This window comes from Narcine bancroftii, chromosome 2, assembly GCF_036971445.1.
Source record: "Narcine bancroftii isolate sNarBan1 chromosome 2, sNarBan1.hap1, whole genome shotgun sequence".
NCBI classification, from domain to species: Eukaryota; Metazoa; Chordata; class Chondrichthyes; order Torpediniformes; family Narcinidae; genus Narcine; species Narcine bancroftii.
In genome coordinates, this window is record NC_091470.1 from 159426620 (window position 1) to 159442483 (window position 15864).

Consider the following 15864-nt stretch of genomic DNA (forward strand, 5'->3'; position numbering starts at 1 on the left):
ACAAAAATGCCCCTGAAAACATCAGGAGTTGAGTTTACCAAAAAATTGCTAAGGCAACTGGGAACAAGCATAACGTGTCCATGCTCCAACTCAGCCTGGTTTTCTTGTTGCATCCTGAACCACTCACACAACTTTAGGTGTGGACTGACCGCAGTTTTGTACAACTTTAGCAACTTTTACTTCCGTCTCGCCAGTACTCTCTGTACAAATGTCAGAATTTCATCATTGTTTGTTTATTTTCAGCCCCTTTCATGTCATTTTGATGATCTGATCACATGGGGCTCAGCCTTAAGGCTCTTTGGATCCATCTGCCAGTGCAAAAAAATTATTTTGGCTCACAAAATATTTCTTCACCAGACCGTGAAGTTGAGAATTTGATCAGTGGGTGGTTAAACCTCAACTAAAAAATGCATCATTTAGCAGGCAGCATCTGGGGAATGAGAAGCTGAGTTAATGTTTCAGTGGGGTTGTCCTAGGTCAACGCAACCATGACTTCTAGCAGCTCAGGACTGGGAATGAAATTATAAAAAGTTATGAAGTGTACAACAGATGGGGAAATGGTAGAGAGGGACAGTTTCTTAGTGATTAATGATGTAAGTAAATCAGTGAGAGAAGATAATGGTCACCAGTCAGTAGAGATTTCAAAGTTAGCATTAAAAAATAAAAAAGGATTTAAGACTCTAATCAAAACTCAGAATGTATAAGGTTACAGAGGCATTTAATTTTAATAATAAATTAGATAAAGATTAAGACTATCTCAATGCCCATACACTGCCAAATTCTTGGAGGTGTTTGGGATTAGGTTTTGGAAAAATTATGTCTTGGAACCAATCAGATATCAGGACACATCAAAAATTGTAATGAGCCAATCTGGTTGACAATCCCAATGATGCTAGAACACATTTTTAATGGTAATCAGATAGAAATTGAGTTTAATGTAGTGTTCATATGGGAGAAACAGAAAACAAAGAACAATTAAGATTTGGAGATGGCTGACCTCCTTCCTAAGAGAGTGTACTTATGGTAATAGGTAATTAAAAGTAGTACATTAATGATAGGTGTTTAAAGTAAAGTGAGATTAACCATGCCGTGGACCATGATTACATTAAAGGAAGAGCATTTAAAAGAGCAAAATCTAGTGACTGCTTATAATGAACTGTAAAAATGACTTTGGGGGGGGGGTTATTAAAATAAATAGAAATGTTTTTTTTACAAGTATATTAAGAAAAATGGACTGAAGTAATATACACTCCTTAAAAACAGATAATGGTAATATTGTCAATGGTAATAAATAAGTGGCATACATGTTGAATGATTAATTTGTATCAACACTGCGGCAAAGGACAGTATCCCCGATATCCCAGGGAAGCCAATAATTTGCCAGCGTCCTGCCTTTAAAAGAAAAAGCAAAACAACAGTGTGAAAGAGATCATAGGTGAAAAGCAGTATAAGCATCTCATGATCTGATGGGTTCCATCGCAGAATTTTAAAAGAAATAGATGAGAACATTGCAGATATCTTAATTATAATCTTCCAACGTTCTCTCCATATTGAATTGTTTCTTTGGATTGGAAAATGAAACAAAGCATTCTGCTATTGAACAAAGCCGAGAAAAAAAAACGCAGAAAATTATTCTCCAGTAAGATTAAAGCCTGTTGTCATGTAAACAGCTGGAGTCTGTAATCGAGATCTGATGGCAATGAAATTTTTACATTGATTGTTACAAAATGGTGTCGATTTGTAAAGAATAGATCATGTGTGATGGAAAAATGGATTTTTTTTTAAATCGTGAGCAAAATCTTGCATAGAATTCCAGATGATTTATGATAATATCACCCAAAAGATGTTACTTAAAAATTGTTATAGTGGAGGCCACATTTCTGTTCAGGTTTAAAAATTGGCAGGAAACAAAGTAGGAACAATACGCATAAAATTCAGTTGATGAAATGTCATTGGTAAATCTTCGTCCGCGAAGCCAAGAAAAGAAGAAGACTGTAGAAAAGGTCTGACTCAGAAAGAAGCCCTTTGTTTCTACCACCCTGCCCACATCTTCCATTTCAGTATAGGCGACCTTTTGGTTCTTAATAGACCCAACTCTTCCCTCAGTCATCTTGTTGACTTTTACGTTCATCAATCCAAATATTTTTGTTACTTGCCTGTATTTGTTCATTTCTTTTTTTTTTGCTTTCCTATTTTCTGTTTAATTTACCCTGATACTTTGTAAATACTTCTGTCTGCAATTTTAAATTCTCAATATCTCCTTAACCTGCTACTTTTTTCTCTAACATCATAAATTTCTTGGTAAGCCTTGGATTTGGTGGTTCCCTTCTTATTCTTTGTGGGAACATAGTTACCCTGAACCCCTTGAACTTTATGCCCTCCTCCACAGAATGGCATCTGGGCCATGTGTTTCCAGTTTCTTGACATTTATAGCAGGTTTGAGGTTTTATTGTTATAGTCAGGAGAGCCTAGAGGCAAAGAGTTATTAAATATTTTAGAACTTGAAAGTAAGCATTCGGGAGGAGTCACGTGATGGAGTAGTGGCCGGACGGTGAACTCCAGCCCTCTCCAGAAAAGTCGGGAAAAACAAGGGAAAACACAAAGGCACAGAAATAAAAGTTAAAGAAAAGTGAGTATAAAGGTGGAAAGAAGATGGCGACAAAAAAAGAAAAATCAAAATCAACGGTAAGAAGAGAGGAAGAGAAGACAACGGAGGAAGAAGGAGAAGGCCTTACCTGTCCGAAGAGGCCCGCTGTGGAGAGAGAAGCCCGCTTCCTCAGGTCGGTAGAAATAGGACTACAAAAATGGCTCGCTGAGCCAAGTAAAAGTGCGCAACCGCGCATGCGCGACTCCTCGTGCATGCGCGATGCGCATGAAAAAAAACACACCGACGGGAGGGGGGACCAGCTGGGGAGTCGATCTCCACAGCCGGCAACGACAGCTGCAGAACACCTGCAGCAAGAAAAGACCACAGAAGACAATGGAAACAAGAAAGAAGAGAAGAAAAGGGCAACAAAGAAACAACAGATGGCCAACCCAGAGGAAGAAGAAGAGGAAGAGTACAGTGAAATAGAAGAAAAAGGGAAAGGCAAGATAAAGGATATACGTTCTCTTGTTAGAGGATACATGGAGTCATTTAAAGAATGGCAAACACAGGAATTTAATGATTTAAGAAGAAGAATAAACAACACAGAAGAGAAAATGAATAAAATAGATATGACCTTAACAGAAATGGGAAAGAAAATGGACAAGATGGAAGAGCGGGAAGTAGCAGCAGAAATGGAGGTAGAGGACTTAAAAAAGAAATTAGAGGAATCTAATAAAAAAGCTATAGAGACACAAGAACTGTTAGCTCAGAAAATAGATATAATGGAAAATTATAACAGAAGAAATAACATAAAGATAGTGGGCCTTAAGGAAGATGAAGAAGGCAAGAATATGAGGGAGTTTATAAAAGATTGGATCCCTAAGACCCTAGGATGTCCAGAACTACAGCAAGAAATGGAAATAGAAAGGGCACATAGAGCATTGGCCTCTAAACCACAACCACAACAAAAACCAAGATCTATTTTAGTAAAATTCCTAAGATATACTACAAGAGAAAAGGTACTGGAGAAGACAATGGAAAAAGTAAGAGAGGGCAACAAACCACTGGAGTATAAAGGGCAAAAAATCTTCATTTATCCAGATATAAGTTTTGAACTCCTAAAGAAGAGAAAAGAGTTCAATACAGCAAAGGCGATTTTATGGAAGAAATGGTATAAATTTATACTAAAGCACCCAGCAGTATTGAAAATATTTATTCCAGGACAACAAAACAGACTATTCTCGGATCCAGAAGAAGCACGAAAATTTGCAGAACAATTACAAAAATAGACTGAGGGATGAAGACGGGTAATGAGAGTAAAAATAATCATGATTGATATATATGTGGGTAAAGAGGTATAAGAGTGAATAGATACAATGTGCATACGTGAATGTATCTGTACTTAGAGGAAAATATAGATAGTATAGACAAGAATTAATAAGGGAAGGTAATGGAATAGAGAGAATAAGGAGGGAATTAAAAGAGTGACCTTTGTTACATACGAAAAGCGAAATCTTTTCTGGGGGGGCTGGGTGGGGGGGAATAGCGGTCACTGCAAAATCAGTTGACGCTTGCGAGTGAATTCGCAAACCCAAATGGAGAGGGGAGATGTGGTTGTCCGACAAGGGATAAAGGACAACTCAGGAGGGGAAGGGGAGATTGGGGATAAAGAAGATATAAATAGGAGAATAAGGAAAATGTTTGATGTTGTAGGAATGTTACCTTATAAAGAGTTTAAAATAAGAAAACAGAAATGGAAAAGGAGGAGAGGTAATGATGGAAAAACGGAAAGAGAAGATAAACAAACTATAAAATGGCTACGCTGAACTATATGACTTTAAATATTAATGGAATACATAACCAAATTAAAAGGAAGAAACTACTAAATTTACTGAAAAAGGAAAAAATTGATATAGCATTTATCCAAGAAACACACTTAACTGAATTAGAGCACAAGAAATTAAAGAGAGATTGGGTAGGACATGTAACAGCAGCATCGTATAATTCAAAAGCAAGAGGAGTGGCTATATTAATTAGTAAAAATGTGCCATTTAAAATAGAAGAGGAAATAATAGATCCAGCAAGGAGATATGTTATAAAATGTCAGATATATTCGGAGTTTTGGAATCTACTTAATGTATATTCACCTAACAAAGAAGATCAAAAGTTTATGCAAGATATCTTTTTGAAGGTAGCTAATACGCAGGGGAACATACTAATAGGAGGGGATTTCAACCTGAATTTTGATTCAAATATGGATAAAACGGGGAAAAAAATTAACAGAAAGAACAAAGTAACCAAATTTATAATTAAATCAATGCAAGAAATGAAACTTTTGGATATATGGAGGAAACAAAACCCAAAAGAAAAGGAATACTCATACTACTCGGCTAGACATAAAACATACTCAAGAATAGACCTATTTTTGTTATCAGCTAGTATGCAGGATAGAGTAAGAAAAACAGAATATAAAGCTAGAATACTATCGGACCATTCACCCTTAATATTGACAGTAAAGCTAGAGGACATCCCTCCAAGAATGTATAGATGGAGATTACTTAAAAGACAGGATTTTAGAGAATTTATTGAAAAACAATTAAAAATGTATTTTGAAGTAAATACGGAATCAGTGGAAGATAAGTTTATACTATGGGATGCAATGAAAGCATTCATTAGAGGGCAAATAATAAGTTATGTAACCAAGATGAAGAAGGACTATAATCAGGAAACAGAGCAGTTGGAAAGGGAAATAGTAAATATAGAAAAAACATTAGCAATGAAGGAAGATACAACTAAAAGAAGAGAATTGGCGGATAAAAAAATAAAATATGAAACAGTACAAACATATAAGGTAGAGAAGAATATAATGAAGACAAAACAGAAATATTATGAACTAGGTTAAAAAACGCACAAAATCCTAGCATGGCAGCTTAAGACAGAACAAGCTAAGAAAATGGTATTGGCATCAAGGAAAAAAGACAAACAAATTACATATAATCCAAAAGAAATTAAGGAAAACTTTAGAGAATTCTATGAACAATTATACCGAACTGAAAACAAAGGGAAAGAAGGGAAAATAGATGAATTTTTGACTAAAATTGAACTACCAAAACTACAAATAGAGGAACAAAATAAATTAACAGAACCATTTGGAACAGTAGAAATACAAGAGATAATAAAAAAATTACCAAATAATAAGACACCAGGGGAGGATGGATTTCCAATAGAATTCTACAAAACATTTAAAGACTTATTAATTCCGCCCCTCCTGGATGTAATCAACCAGATTGATGAAACACAAAGCTTACCAGATTCATGTAAAACAGCAATAATTACAGTAATACTAAAACAAGGGAAAGATCCACTCTCACCAGCGTCATATAGACCAATATCTTTGCTAAACACAGATTATAAGATAATAGCTAAACTATTAGCAAACAGATTAGCAGAACAGGTACCGAAAATGGTAAATTTAGACCAAACTGGATTTATCAAAAAAAGACGCACAACAGACAATATTTGTAAATTTATTAACTTAATTGATGCAGTAGAAGGAAATAAAGCACCTGCAGTAGCAGTTGCTTTATACGCAGAGAAGGCCTTCGACAGAGTAGAATGGAATTATTTGTTCAAAGTATTGCAAAAATTCAGTTTACCGGAGAAGTATATTAATTGGATTAAAGCATTATATAAGGCACCGTTAGCGAAAGTGACAGTAAATGGACATGTATCAAAGCAATTTAACTTAAGCAGGTCAACGTGGCAGGGATGCCCACTATCACCTTTATTGTTTGCGCTAGCTATAGAACCACTAGCAGAATTGATAAGAATAGATAATAATATAAAAGGAATAAAAATAAAAGACAAGGAATATAAAATCAGTCTATTTGCGGATGATGTTATAGTGTACTTAACAGAACCAGAACTATCAATAAAAGAATTATATAAGAAATTGAAGGAATATGGAGAAGTGTCGGGTTACAAGATAAACGTAAATAAAAGTGAAGCAATGCCTATGAATAATGCGGATTTCTCAAAATTTAAGAAGGAATCTCCATTCAGATGGCAAATGCAGGCAATAAGATACCTAGGTGTACAAATAAACAAAAATCTAGGCCAATTATATAAACTCAATTATAATCCACTAATGAAAAAATTACAGGACGACTTAGAGCATTGGAAAGATCTACCACTAACACTAATAGGAAGGATAAACTGTATTAAAATGAACATTTTTCCAAGGATATTGTACTTATTTCAGGCATTGCCAATACAACTGACAGAAAAATTCTTCAAAGAGTTAAAGAAAATAATAAGGAAATTTTTATGGAGAGGGGGGAAACCGAGGATAGCACTAGATAAATTAACAGAATGGTATAAACAAGGAGGCTTACAATTGCCAAACTTTAAAAATTATTATAGAGCCGCACAATTAAGATACCTATCAGACTTTTATCAAACAAGGGAAAAACCAGACTGGACGAGATTAGAATTAGATAAAATAGGGGAAAAGATACCTGAACACATATTATATAAATGGGATGAAAAATTGGTACAACATAGAACTTCTCCAGTATTACATCATCTCCTCAATATTTGGAAGAAGATTCATGTAGAAAGAAATAAAACAAATTACCAATTACCAAAACTAATATTGACGCAAAATAAGCTACTCCCTTTTACAATAGATAACCTTTCCTTTAGAGAATGGGAAAAAAAAGGGATTAAAAGAATAGAAAATTGTTTTTCAGGAAGTAGATTCTTATCCTTTGAACAAATGAGAGATAAGTACAATATAACTGGAGATACAACGCTGGCATATTACCAACTGAGATCCTACTTGAAGGATAAATTAGGAAGCAATTTGAGGTTGCCAGAGGGAAGTAACCTTGAATATGTGATTACAGATACAATGTTAATCAAAAGATTTATAACAAATATGTATATTAAACTGCAAGAAAAGGAGAATGAGGAAACAAATGGTAAAACTAAACAAAAATGGGAACAAGATTTAAATATAAAGATAAAAAAGGAAACATGGGAGAATTTATGTTCTGGAATGATGAGAAATACAATAAATACGAGGCTACGTATGATACAATATAATTGGTTACACAGACTATACATTGCACCTCAAAAGTTAAATAAATGGGACCCAACAGTATCTGATAGATCTTTTCGATGTAAAAAAGAAATGGGAACAACAATTCATGCAATCTGGACATGTGAGAAAGTAGAAAAATTTTGGGAAGATCTCAATCAGATATTAAATAAAATAACAGAAAACAATATACCAAAGAATCCAGAGATCTTTCTCCTAAGTAACATAAAAAACAAAGAATTTGGAATTGATTTGGAGCATGCACAAAAAAGATTTGTTAAGATAGCCCTGGCCGTAGCAAAAAAATGTATTATGTCAACCTGGAAATTGGAAGATAATTTGAAAATACAACAATGGTATATAGAAATGAATAAATGTATTCCATTAGAAAAAATAACATATAGTTTAAGAAATAATATTGAAATATTCGAACAAATATGGGAGCCTTACATTAAATACAATAGCGAAAACCTACCGGGGACAAACATTACCTAAGTTGATGGAAGGAGAAGGAAAGAAAAGAATGGACTCAGTAGAATTTCTGGCGTATTTTTGTTGAATGACAACATTGTCTGACGGGTTTAATGCAACTTAGATTGTATACCTAAAATGGATGAGGGGGGGGGGTGGGGGGGTGGCTTGGCAGGAGGTGGGGGGGGGGAGAAAAAGTCACTGTATATGTGTGAAAAAGAAAAAGTGTATATCATGGCTAATGTGATTTATGGTGTGAAAAATAAAAAATTTTTAAAAATTTAAAAAAAATTAAAAAAAAAGCAAACAAAGGATTGTCGGAGGAACAGCATCCATGTGTAGAAATGGTCAGTCAACGTTTCAGGTCTGGATCTTTTATTGAGAGGCGGCAATATTCGGGATGTTGTATCATGCATGCATTAGGATGGCCAACGTCTGGGTCCAAGCACCTGCCAAGAGTCAGTTTGTAATGCTTCTTCATCCATGCCATCTGGCTACTTTGGGTCATCTGATTCATTAAAATGCAAGTTTGTGTAAAAAAAAAAAAAAATTAAAAAAAAGTAAGCATTCAAAAGTGCCCCCTTGCATTGTTTACACAATGTGAGTTTGCTATCCAAGTCTGAGTCACAAAAAGCCAAGGACGGGTGTGCAGTTTGCAGAGTTTTGGTATGACATTGGAAACCTTGGCAAATTTCTACAGATGTATGGTGGAAAGTGTGCCTACCAACTGCATCATGGTTTGGTATTGAGACACCAATACCCCTGAGCATAAAGCCCTGCTAAAGGTAGTGGACATAGCCTAGGCCATCACAGGCTAAACTCTCTCCACCATTGAGAATATCGAGAGGGAAAGCTGCCGTCGCAGAGCAGCAACAATCATCAAGGATCCACGTCACCCAGCACACGCTCGGTTCTTGCTGCTACCATCAGGAAAGATAGCTAGATACCACAAAACTCACACTACCAGGTTCAGGAACAGCTGCGACCAGACTCTTCAACAACAAATTCAATCAGGAACTTATTTATGCACTCTTAATTTTGGACTTTATTGGGTTTTTTCCTCTCTGTATTGCACACTCTGTTTGTTTACATTTCTTTATTTGTTTACATGTGGACATTGAGTCAGGTTTTTTTTGCACTACCAAAAAGTGCCAATTCTGCCTTGCCTGCAGGAAAAAGAATCTCAGGGTTTGTGTGTAATGACAGTAAATGTGAAATCTGAATCTGAAAGTGGTTAAAATGACAGCTGTATTACATCGGTTGGCGATGAAAGGAATATCACATTAGATTTCAGATTTATTGTCAGAGGACATACATGATATCACCTATAACCCTGAGATTCATTTTTCCTGTGGGTGTGGCAGAATTACCACTAATTGGTAGTGCAAAAAAATAAACTGCATACAGTGTTAACATATAAACAATCAAAAGAACTGTAAACAGGTAACAAATGTAAACAAACTGACTTTGCAATACAGGGAGAGCAAAGAAAATCAATAAAGTGCATATGTCCTTAAATGAGTCCCTGACTGAGTTTGTTGTTGAGGAGTCTGATGGTGGAGGGGGATCAGAAGTTCCTGAACCTGGTGGTCCAATACCTCTTTCCTGATGGCACCAGCGAGAACAGAGCGTGTGCTGGGTGGTCTGGGCCTTTGATGATGGCTGCTGCTCCCCGACGGCAGCGTTCCCTGCAGATGTACACAACAGTGAGGAGGGTTTTGCCTATCATGTCCTGGGCTGTGTCCACTACCTTTTACACTCAGGGGTATTGGTGTTCCCATGCCAGACCGTGATGCAACCGGTCAGCACACTTTCTACCACTCACCTGTAGAAATCTGCCAGGGTTTGTGATGTCACACCAAACTCTGCAAACTCCTGAGGAAGTAGAGGTGTTGACGTGCTTTCTTCGTGATGCCATTGGTATGTTGGATTCAGGAAAGATCCTCAGAGATAGTAACTAAATGTGCTCACCCTCACCCCCTCTGATCCCCCCAATGATCACTGGATCATACACCTCTGGCTTTCCCTTCCTGAAGTCAACAATCAGCTCCTTACTTTTGGTGACATTGAGTGCCTGGTTGTGGTTGGTGCACCATTTAGCTAAGTTTTCAATCTTCCTCAAGGAAGCTGTCTCATCGGCCCTTTTTAGATAACCCACTACCGTGGTATTGTCAGCAAATTTGTAGATGATGTTATGGTCATACTGAGCCATACAGTCATAGGTGTAAAATGATTTCCACAACTTCGAAGATGTATAAAAAATGCCAAGGGGAGGATCTGTTTGGGAGAGCCCCCAGGGCACGACGATAGATAGAACAGGTCTTACCTACCATGTATGAGAGTAAAATAAATCCATAAAATATACCCATTCATTGAAAATTAAGCAGCCCGTTTCCTATTTCCTATAGTATACCCGGTCTAATGTTTAAAAAGAGTAACTGGCAAAGTTTTACTCCATTTTGCATCGTTTATCAATGGAATTGATGTTTTATTAACACACAATAATTAATCTTGGAATTTCCACTGCCCTGCATTGAACTACCATGACAATAGGTCACTTTAATTCAGGTGTGTTTTAATACAAGTATCTTAATCCTATCTGCAGACATCTATATGGTTACTTTGCTCCCACAGAAATTGTAAACTTTTCCCCATTACTGGAGAATAAAATGTTTATTGTTTCCAGATGGAGTTGGATAGGACTGACACCTGCGGGCTGAGTCGACTCCGAATTGTGATTGTTAGATTTATCCATTGAAAGGACTGTGGGTGTTCTGTGGGAATGAGGTCTCAGGATGATAGTGTGGTGCAGACTACACGTGCTGTGTAGCCTCGCTCAAGTTTTGTATATCGTTTTGATGAGGGTTATTTGCACAGCATTTTTCATACCATCTCTTGCACTGTTGCAGGCAGTTGAATATGGAATTCTGGCTTTGGAGGATAATGAGATGGTTGTCCACAACGAAAAAGAGATAGCCACAATCCGTCGTCTCCTCGACATGGCGAAAAAGGCCCTTTCGTATCCCGGGGGAAAGGGGCCATCACCCTCTGACTGGGCGAACTCTTGCTAAAAGTGGCAATTCCATTGTGTCAGGCTGTTCAGCTCAATAACAAAAGGAGACTTGGTTTCATTCTCACGCGTAGGTGGCCAGAGTTTGGACTCCATCAACAAGCATAGGGAAATTCTTTCGAGATGAAAGCGACCGAGGTGAGTATAGTACACCTTTCAGAACAATCTCACAATGACTTTACAAAGCCAGTGTGTTACTGAGCAATCAACAATCTCACGAATTGGTGTCGAGGGGGATTTTTCAGCATTGACACCAAAATGATTCCTCACTTTGAAAAACGGGCTCCTCCTCATCAAACATCAATTTAAAGGGGAAAACTAGCATCTCAACCAACTGGTTATCTGTGTCCCTTAAAAAGGGACACAATGGAACAACGGCGCTAAAATGACCAGATGGAGAATTACATTTTCAGGAAACACAACTGGATCCGTGTTTATTTTCATTCTTGCTGTTACATTTCAATTTCAATAAAACCACATTGCAAAATAGTAAAAATACCTGCGAAGTGGAGAACTTCTGTTCTGGCCTTGACTATGAATTGGACTGAGAAATACAATGTGCTTGTCCCCTTGTGGACTTGCCTCCCACGCCGTGGTTATTTCCACAGAATAAAGGAGACCGAGCGCTAATAACCACGTTATTAGAGATCGAGAAGTTACGTAGATCGGGGTTGTGGGGAGGGGGCTTTTGATCTTTAAAAATACTCAAACTTTGGGGATAAGAAGCTTGGATAAAACCTTCTTGGATACAAGTGGCTGAGATGAACAGGCTACAGATTGGACCTGATAACAGGAGGAAAAGGAACGAAATGTGCCCATTAGTCTCCAAGGCGGTGGATTTACTATCAACAGTGTCAACTGGGGCATCTTTACTCATTTATTGTCATTAGTGCAGCAGGAAATGGCCAAAGGGGACTTTTCCCACAAGATGAACTGAAGAAAATAATGTAACAAGTTTAGCAGAAAGTGGAGGATGATCTACCTCGACACCACCCCCCCCCCCTAAAGTCGACATCTTTGAGAGGGGTAAAGGAAGAAGCAACACTTTCTTGTAAGTTTGATGAATTACTGTACTTAGTTTTTCTGGCCAGTATCTTCTTAATTAGTTGAAATTGCCTCTGTGATACCCAGTAAATCGTAGATGAAATAAAAACTGAACACATTTGTGCTATAGAGATCCAACGAAAAGCCAAAACGAATTAGTTAAATTCAAACGTGTGTCCCTGATAACTGAAGGATCGCACAACCAGAAGGGTTGAGTTCAGTGAGCAAAACTGATTTATTGCAGGCTGGTCTTATACTCCCAGCCCGGACCTGGCTGAGAATCGCGCTGGTGGGCCCCAACATCACCGGGGCGTCACGTGGGTCCCCAAGCATGGGCTTCTGAACCCACTGCCGAGGTCGGGAGGATACACCTGACGGCGCCATTTTGGCTGGATGCCCCACCGCGTGCGTGACAAGCGGGCTGGTTCGCCTGCCTAATGGCGTACCGTCAAACAGCTCCACCCCCCCAGAACTGGCACCAATGTCCTTTTTTGCCGGGTGGCCTTGCTTCTTGGGTTGGGCCTCAACTACTTGTTCGGTGGGGTCGAGGTGGGCTGGCTTTAACCTGTCCACCGTAACCTTACCACCGATGTCCAGTGTGAAAGTAGATCCTGAATGCTGGATGACTTTGTATGGCTCTTCGTATGGTCTTTGTAGAGGTGCTGTGGACGGACCCCGACCCCGCCTGATAAAAACATACTCTGCAGTGTACAGCTTGCTGGGGACGCAAGAGGCCCATGTGCCATGTCTGGCAGGCGGTGGGGGTGTGAAGGAGTCCAACTGGGCCTGGAGGCGGGGAAGTAGACTGAGCGGTGACTGCTGGGGATTGTGAGGTGCGATGATGAACTCACCGGGTAGAGCTAGTGGTGCACTGTAGACCAGCTTGGCTGATGATGCCTGTAGGTCTTTGGGTGTCAAATGGATGCCCAGGAGCACCCAAGGCAGGTCGTCCACCCAATCAGGGCTGGGTGGACTCTCATAAGTGCCGACTTAAGGTGGCAGTGCAATCGCTCGACTAGCCCATTGGCCTGTGAGTGATAGGCCATGGTGTGATGTAGCTCGATCCCCAGCCTATTGGTGAGCTGTGACAAGAGCGCAGAGGTGAACTGGGCGCCCTGATCGCTGGTGAGGTGGTTCAGGACGCTGAACTGGGCAACTCAACCTTTCAAAAGCGCTCAGGAACAGGAGTCCGTGGAGGCATCTGGCATGGTGATCGCCTCGGGCCATTGAGTGGTGCGGTCTACCACTGTGAAAAGGTAACGGTTATCTTGGGAAACGGGTAAGGGTCCGACGATGTGTACCTTGGAAAGCTGGCAATGGGTGCAGGTTCTGGCCCAGTCTGCAATCTGCTTCCAAAGCCCGCGCCAGACGAAACGTTCTGCTACCAAACAGACTGTGGACCTGATGGAAGGATGGGAAAGGTCATGGATATGGTGGAAGACTTACCTGCGCCACTGCTGGGGAACCACTAGTCTCGGGGGTGCCTGTGGAGACATCGCACAGGACAGTGCCCTCACTATGAGGACTCAGGAGGTCCAGGAACTGCAGGCCCATGATGGCAGTTCTGAGGGCCTGCGTCTCCTCATCGGACTTCTGGTCCCAGGCAAGCTGGTCGGAGTAGAGGCTGGGTGTCAGCGTGCAAATGGCCAGTCGTGAGAGTGCTCGGCAACCACTTTGTCTTTCCATGCCTTGTGCCGAATGTTGATGGTGAACTCTGACATGAAGAAGAGGTGACACTGTTAGCAGGCCGACCAGGGATCTCTTGCCATAGCGAGCACCTGAGTGAGGGGTTTGTGGTCGGTAAAAATGGTGAAAGGCCTCCCCTCCAAGAAATAGCGGAAATGATGCACCACCAGGTACATGCCCAGCAACGCACAATCAAAAGGGCTATACTTGCGCTCTGGTGGGCGAAGAAGTCGGCTAAAGAATGCCAGTGGTTTCCACTGTTTGTTCACCTGCTGCTCCAGGATGGCGCCGACGGCTGTGGCAGAGGCATCAACAGAGAGCGCTATATGCAGGTCGGTGCATGGGTGGATGAGCAGGATAGCCTTCATGAGGGCATCTTTTGTGGCTTTGAATGCCCTGCTGGCCTCTGGAGTCCAGGTGAGTGTCTTGTCTTTGGCCACGAAGAGGGCGAAGAGCGGCTGCATGATACGTGCAGTGCCTGGAATGAAGCAGTTATAGAAATTGACCATACCCGCAAACTCCTGTAGCCCCTTGAGGTTGTCCAGGCGTGGGAACTCCCTGATTTCAGCGACCTTCATAGCGGAAAGTGTGGCTCCTTTGGCCGTGGTGGGATAGCCCAGGAACTGCATGGACTCTTTCCTGACCTGGTACTTGGACGGATTGATCATTAGGCCAAAGTCAGTCAGTCAGGAGAAGAGGGTGCGCAGGTGAGACTTGTGTTGTGCCCGGTCTCTGCTGGCGACAAGGATGTCATTCAGGTAAATGAATACTAAATTCAAATCCCTGCCCACTGTGTCCATAAGGCACTGGAAGGTCAGGGTGGCATTCTTGAGCCCGAATGGCATGCGTAGGAACTCGGAACAAGCCAAAGGGGGTGATGATGGCCATTTTGGGTATGTCCTTGGGGTATTTGGTAATACCCACGCACCAGGTCGACCTTGGCCGTAAAGTCCTGGATGTGAGGGATCGGGTAATGGTCAGGTAGTCGCGTCATTAAGCTGTTGATAATCTCTGCAGGGGCACCAGCCACCGGAGGCTTTTGGGACCAGATGGAGTGGTGAAGCCCAAGGACTGTCAGTGCGTCGAATGATCCCCAGCTCCTGCAGATGTGAGAACTCTTCCTTCGCTATCTGGAGCTTATCCGGCGGGAGCCAGTTTGCCTTGGAGTGAATCGGCAGGTCATGGGTGGGGATGTAATGAAACACCCTGTGGCATGGTGATGCGACGGAGAACTGTGGCTTGAGGAGGGATGGGAAACCATCCTTAGGCGTGCTGACCGTGGGCATCTGCGGCTGCCCTGTGCGGGAGGCATTGAAGCGAATGGATTGGAAGGTACAGGCATCTACCAGTCGCCTACCTCGAATGTCGACCAGGAGTACATGGGTGAGGATGAAGTCGACACCCAGGATAGTGGTTGGAAGGGATGAAATGGTGAACCTCCACGAGAACTTCCGTTGGCCGATCTGGAAGTGGACAGTCTTGTCTCCATACATTCGGATCTCCATCGTATTGGCTGCACGGAGGGGACTCGATGGCCATGGCTGGGATGACAGTGATCTGGGCCCCGGTGTCGACGAGGAAGTGTCGGCCACTGACTGAATCCTGCAGGTAGAGAAGGCTGTGTTCTTGGCCAGCCATTGCAGCCATTAACAGCGCCCGGCCTGCTCATTTCTCTGGAACAAGCAGGGCTGATGACACTTCAGAGCCTTGGCTCCCCAGCGCTGGTAGAAGTAGCAGAGGCCTGGGCCAGGGGGGGCAACCACATGGTAAAACTTGGTCGAATCCGATTTAATCTGGCGGAGGTGAAACTGAACCTCTGCGTGGCTGAACCAGGTCTCCAGCTCCTGAAGCCAGAAGTCAGGAAGCTTGATGGCTATAGCATTGATCGAAGGGTCGTTCATGTTG

At 41.0% G+C, this 15864-nt stretch overlaps 1 protein-coding gene across 4 annotated transcripts in view; it reads left to right on the forward strand.

Moving 5' to 3' along the window:
• Positions 1-15864, forward strand: part of zmynd12 (zinc finger, MYND-type containing 12) — a 50364-nt gene that overhangs the window by 29941 nt on the left and 4559 nt on the right. For 2 of the 4 annotated variants that reach the window (XM_069918934.1, XM_069918936.1), the window contains exon 8: positions 11069-12280. The exons of 1 other annotated variant lie outside the window; for it this stretch is intronic. In XM_069918934.1, coding sequence (XP_069775035.1) covers positions 11069-11230 — 162 coding nt within the window. In that variant the 3' untranslated portion in view covers positions 11231-12280. The remainder of the gene's footprint in view (positions 1-11068; positions 12281-15864) is intronic. One more of the 4 variants, XM_069918935.1, reaches the window with a different exon arrangement.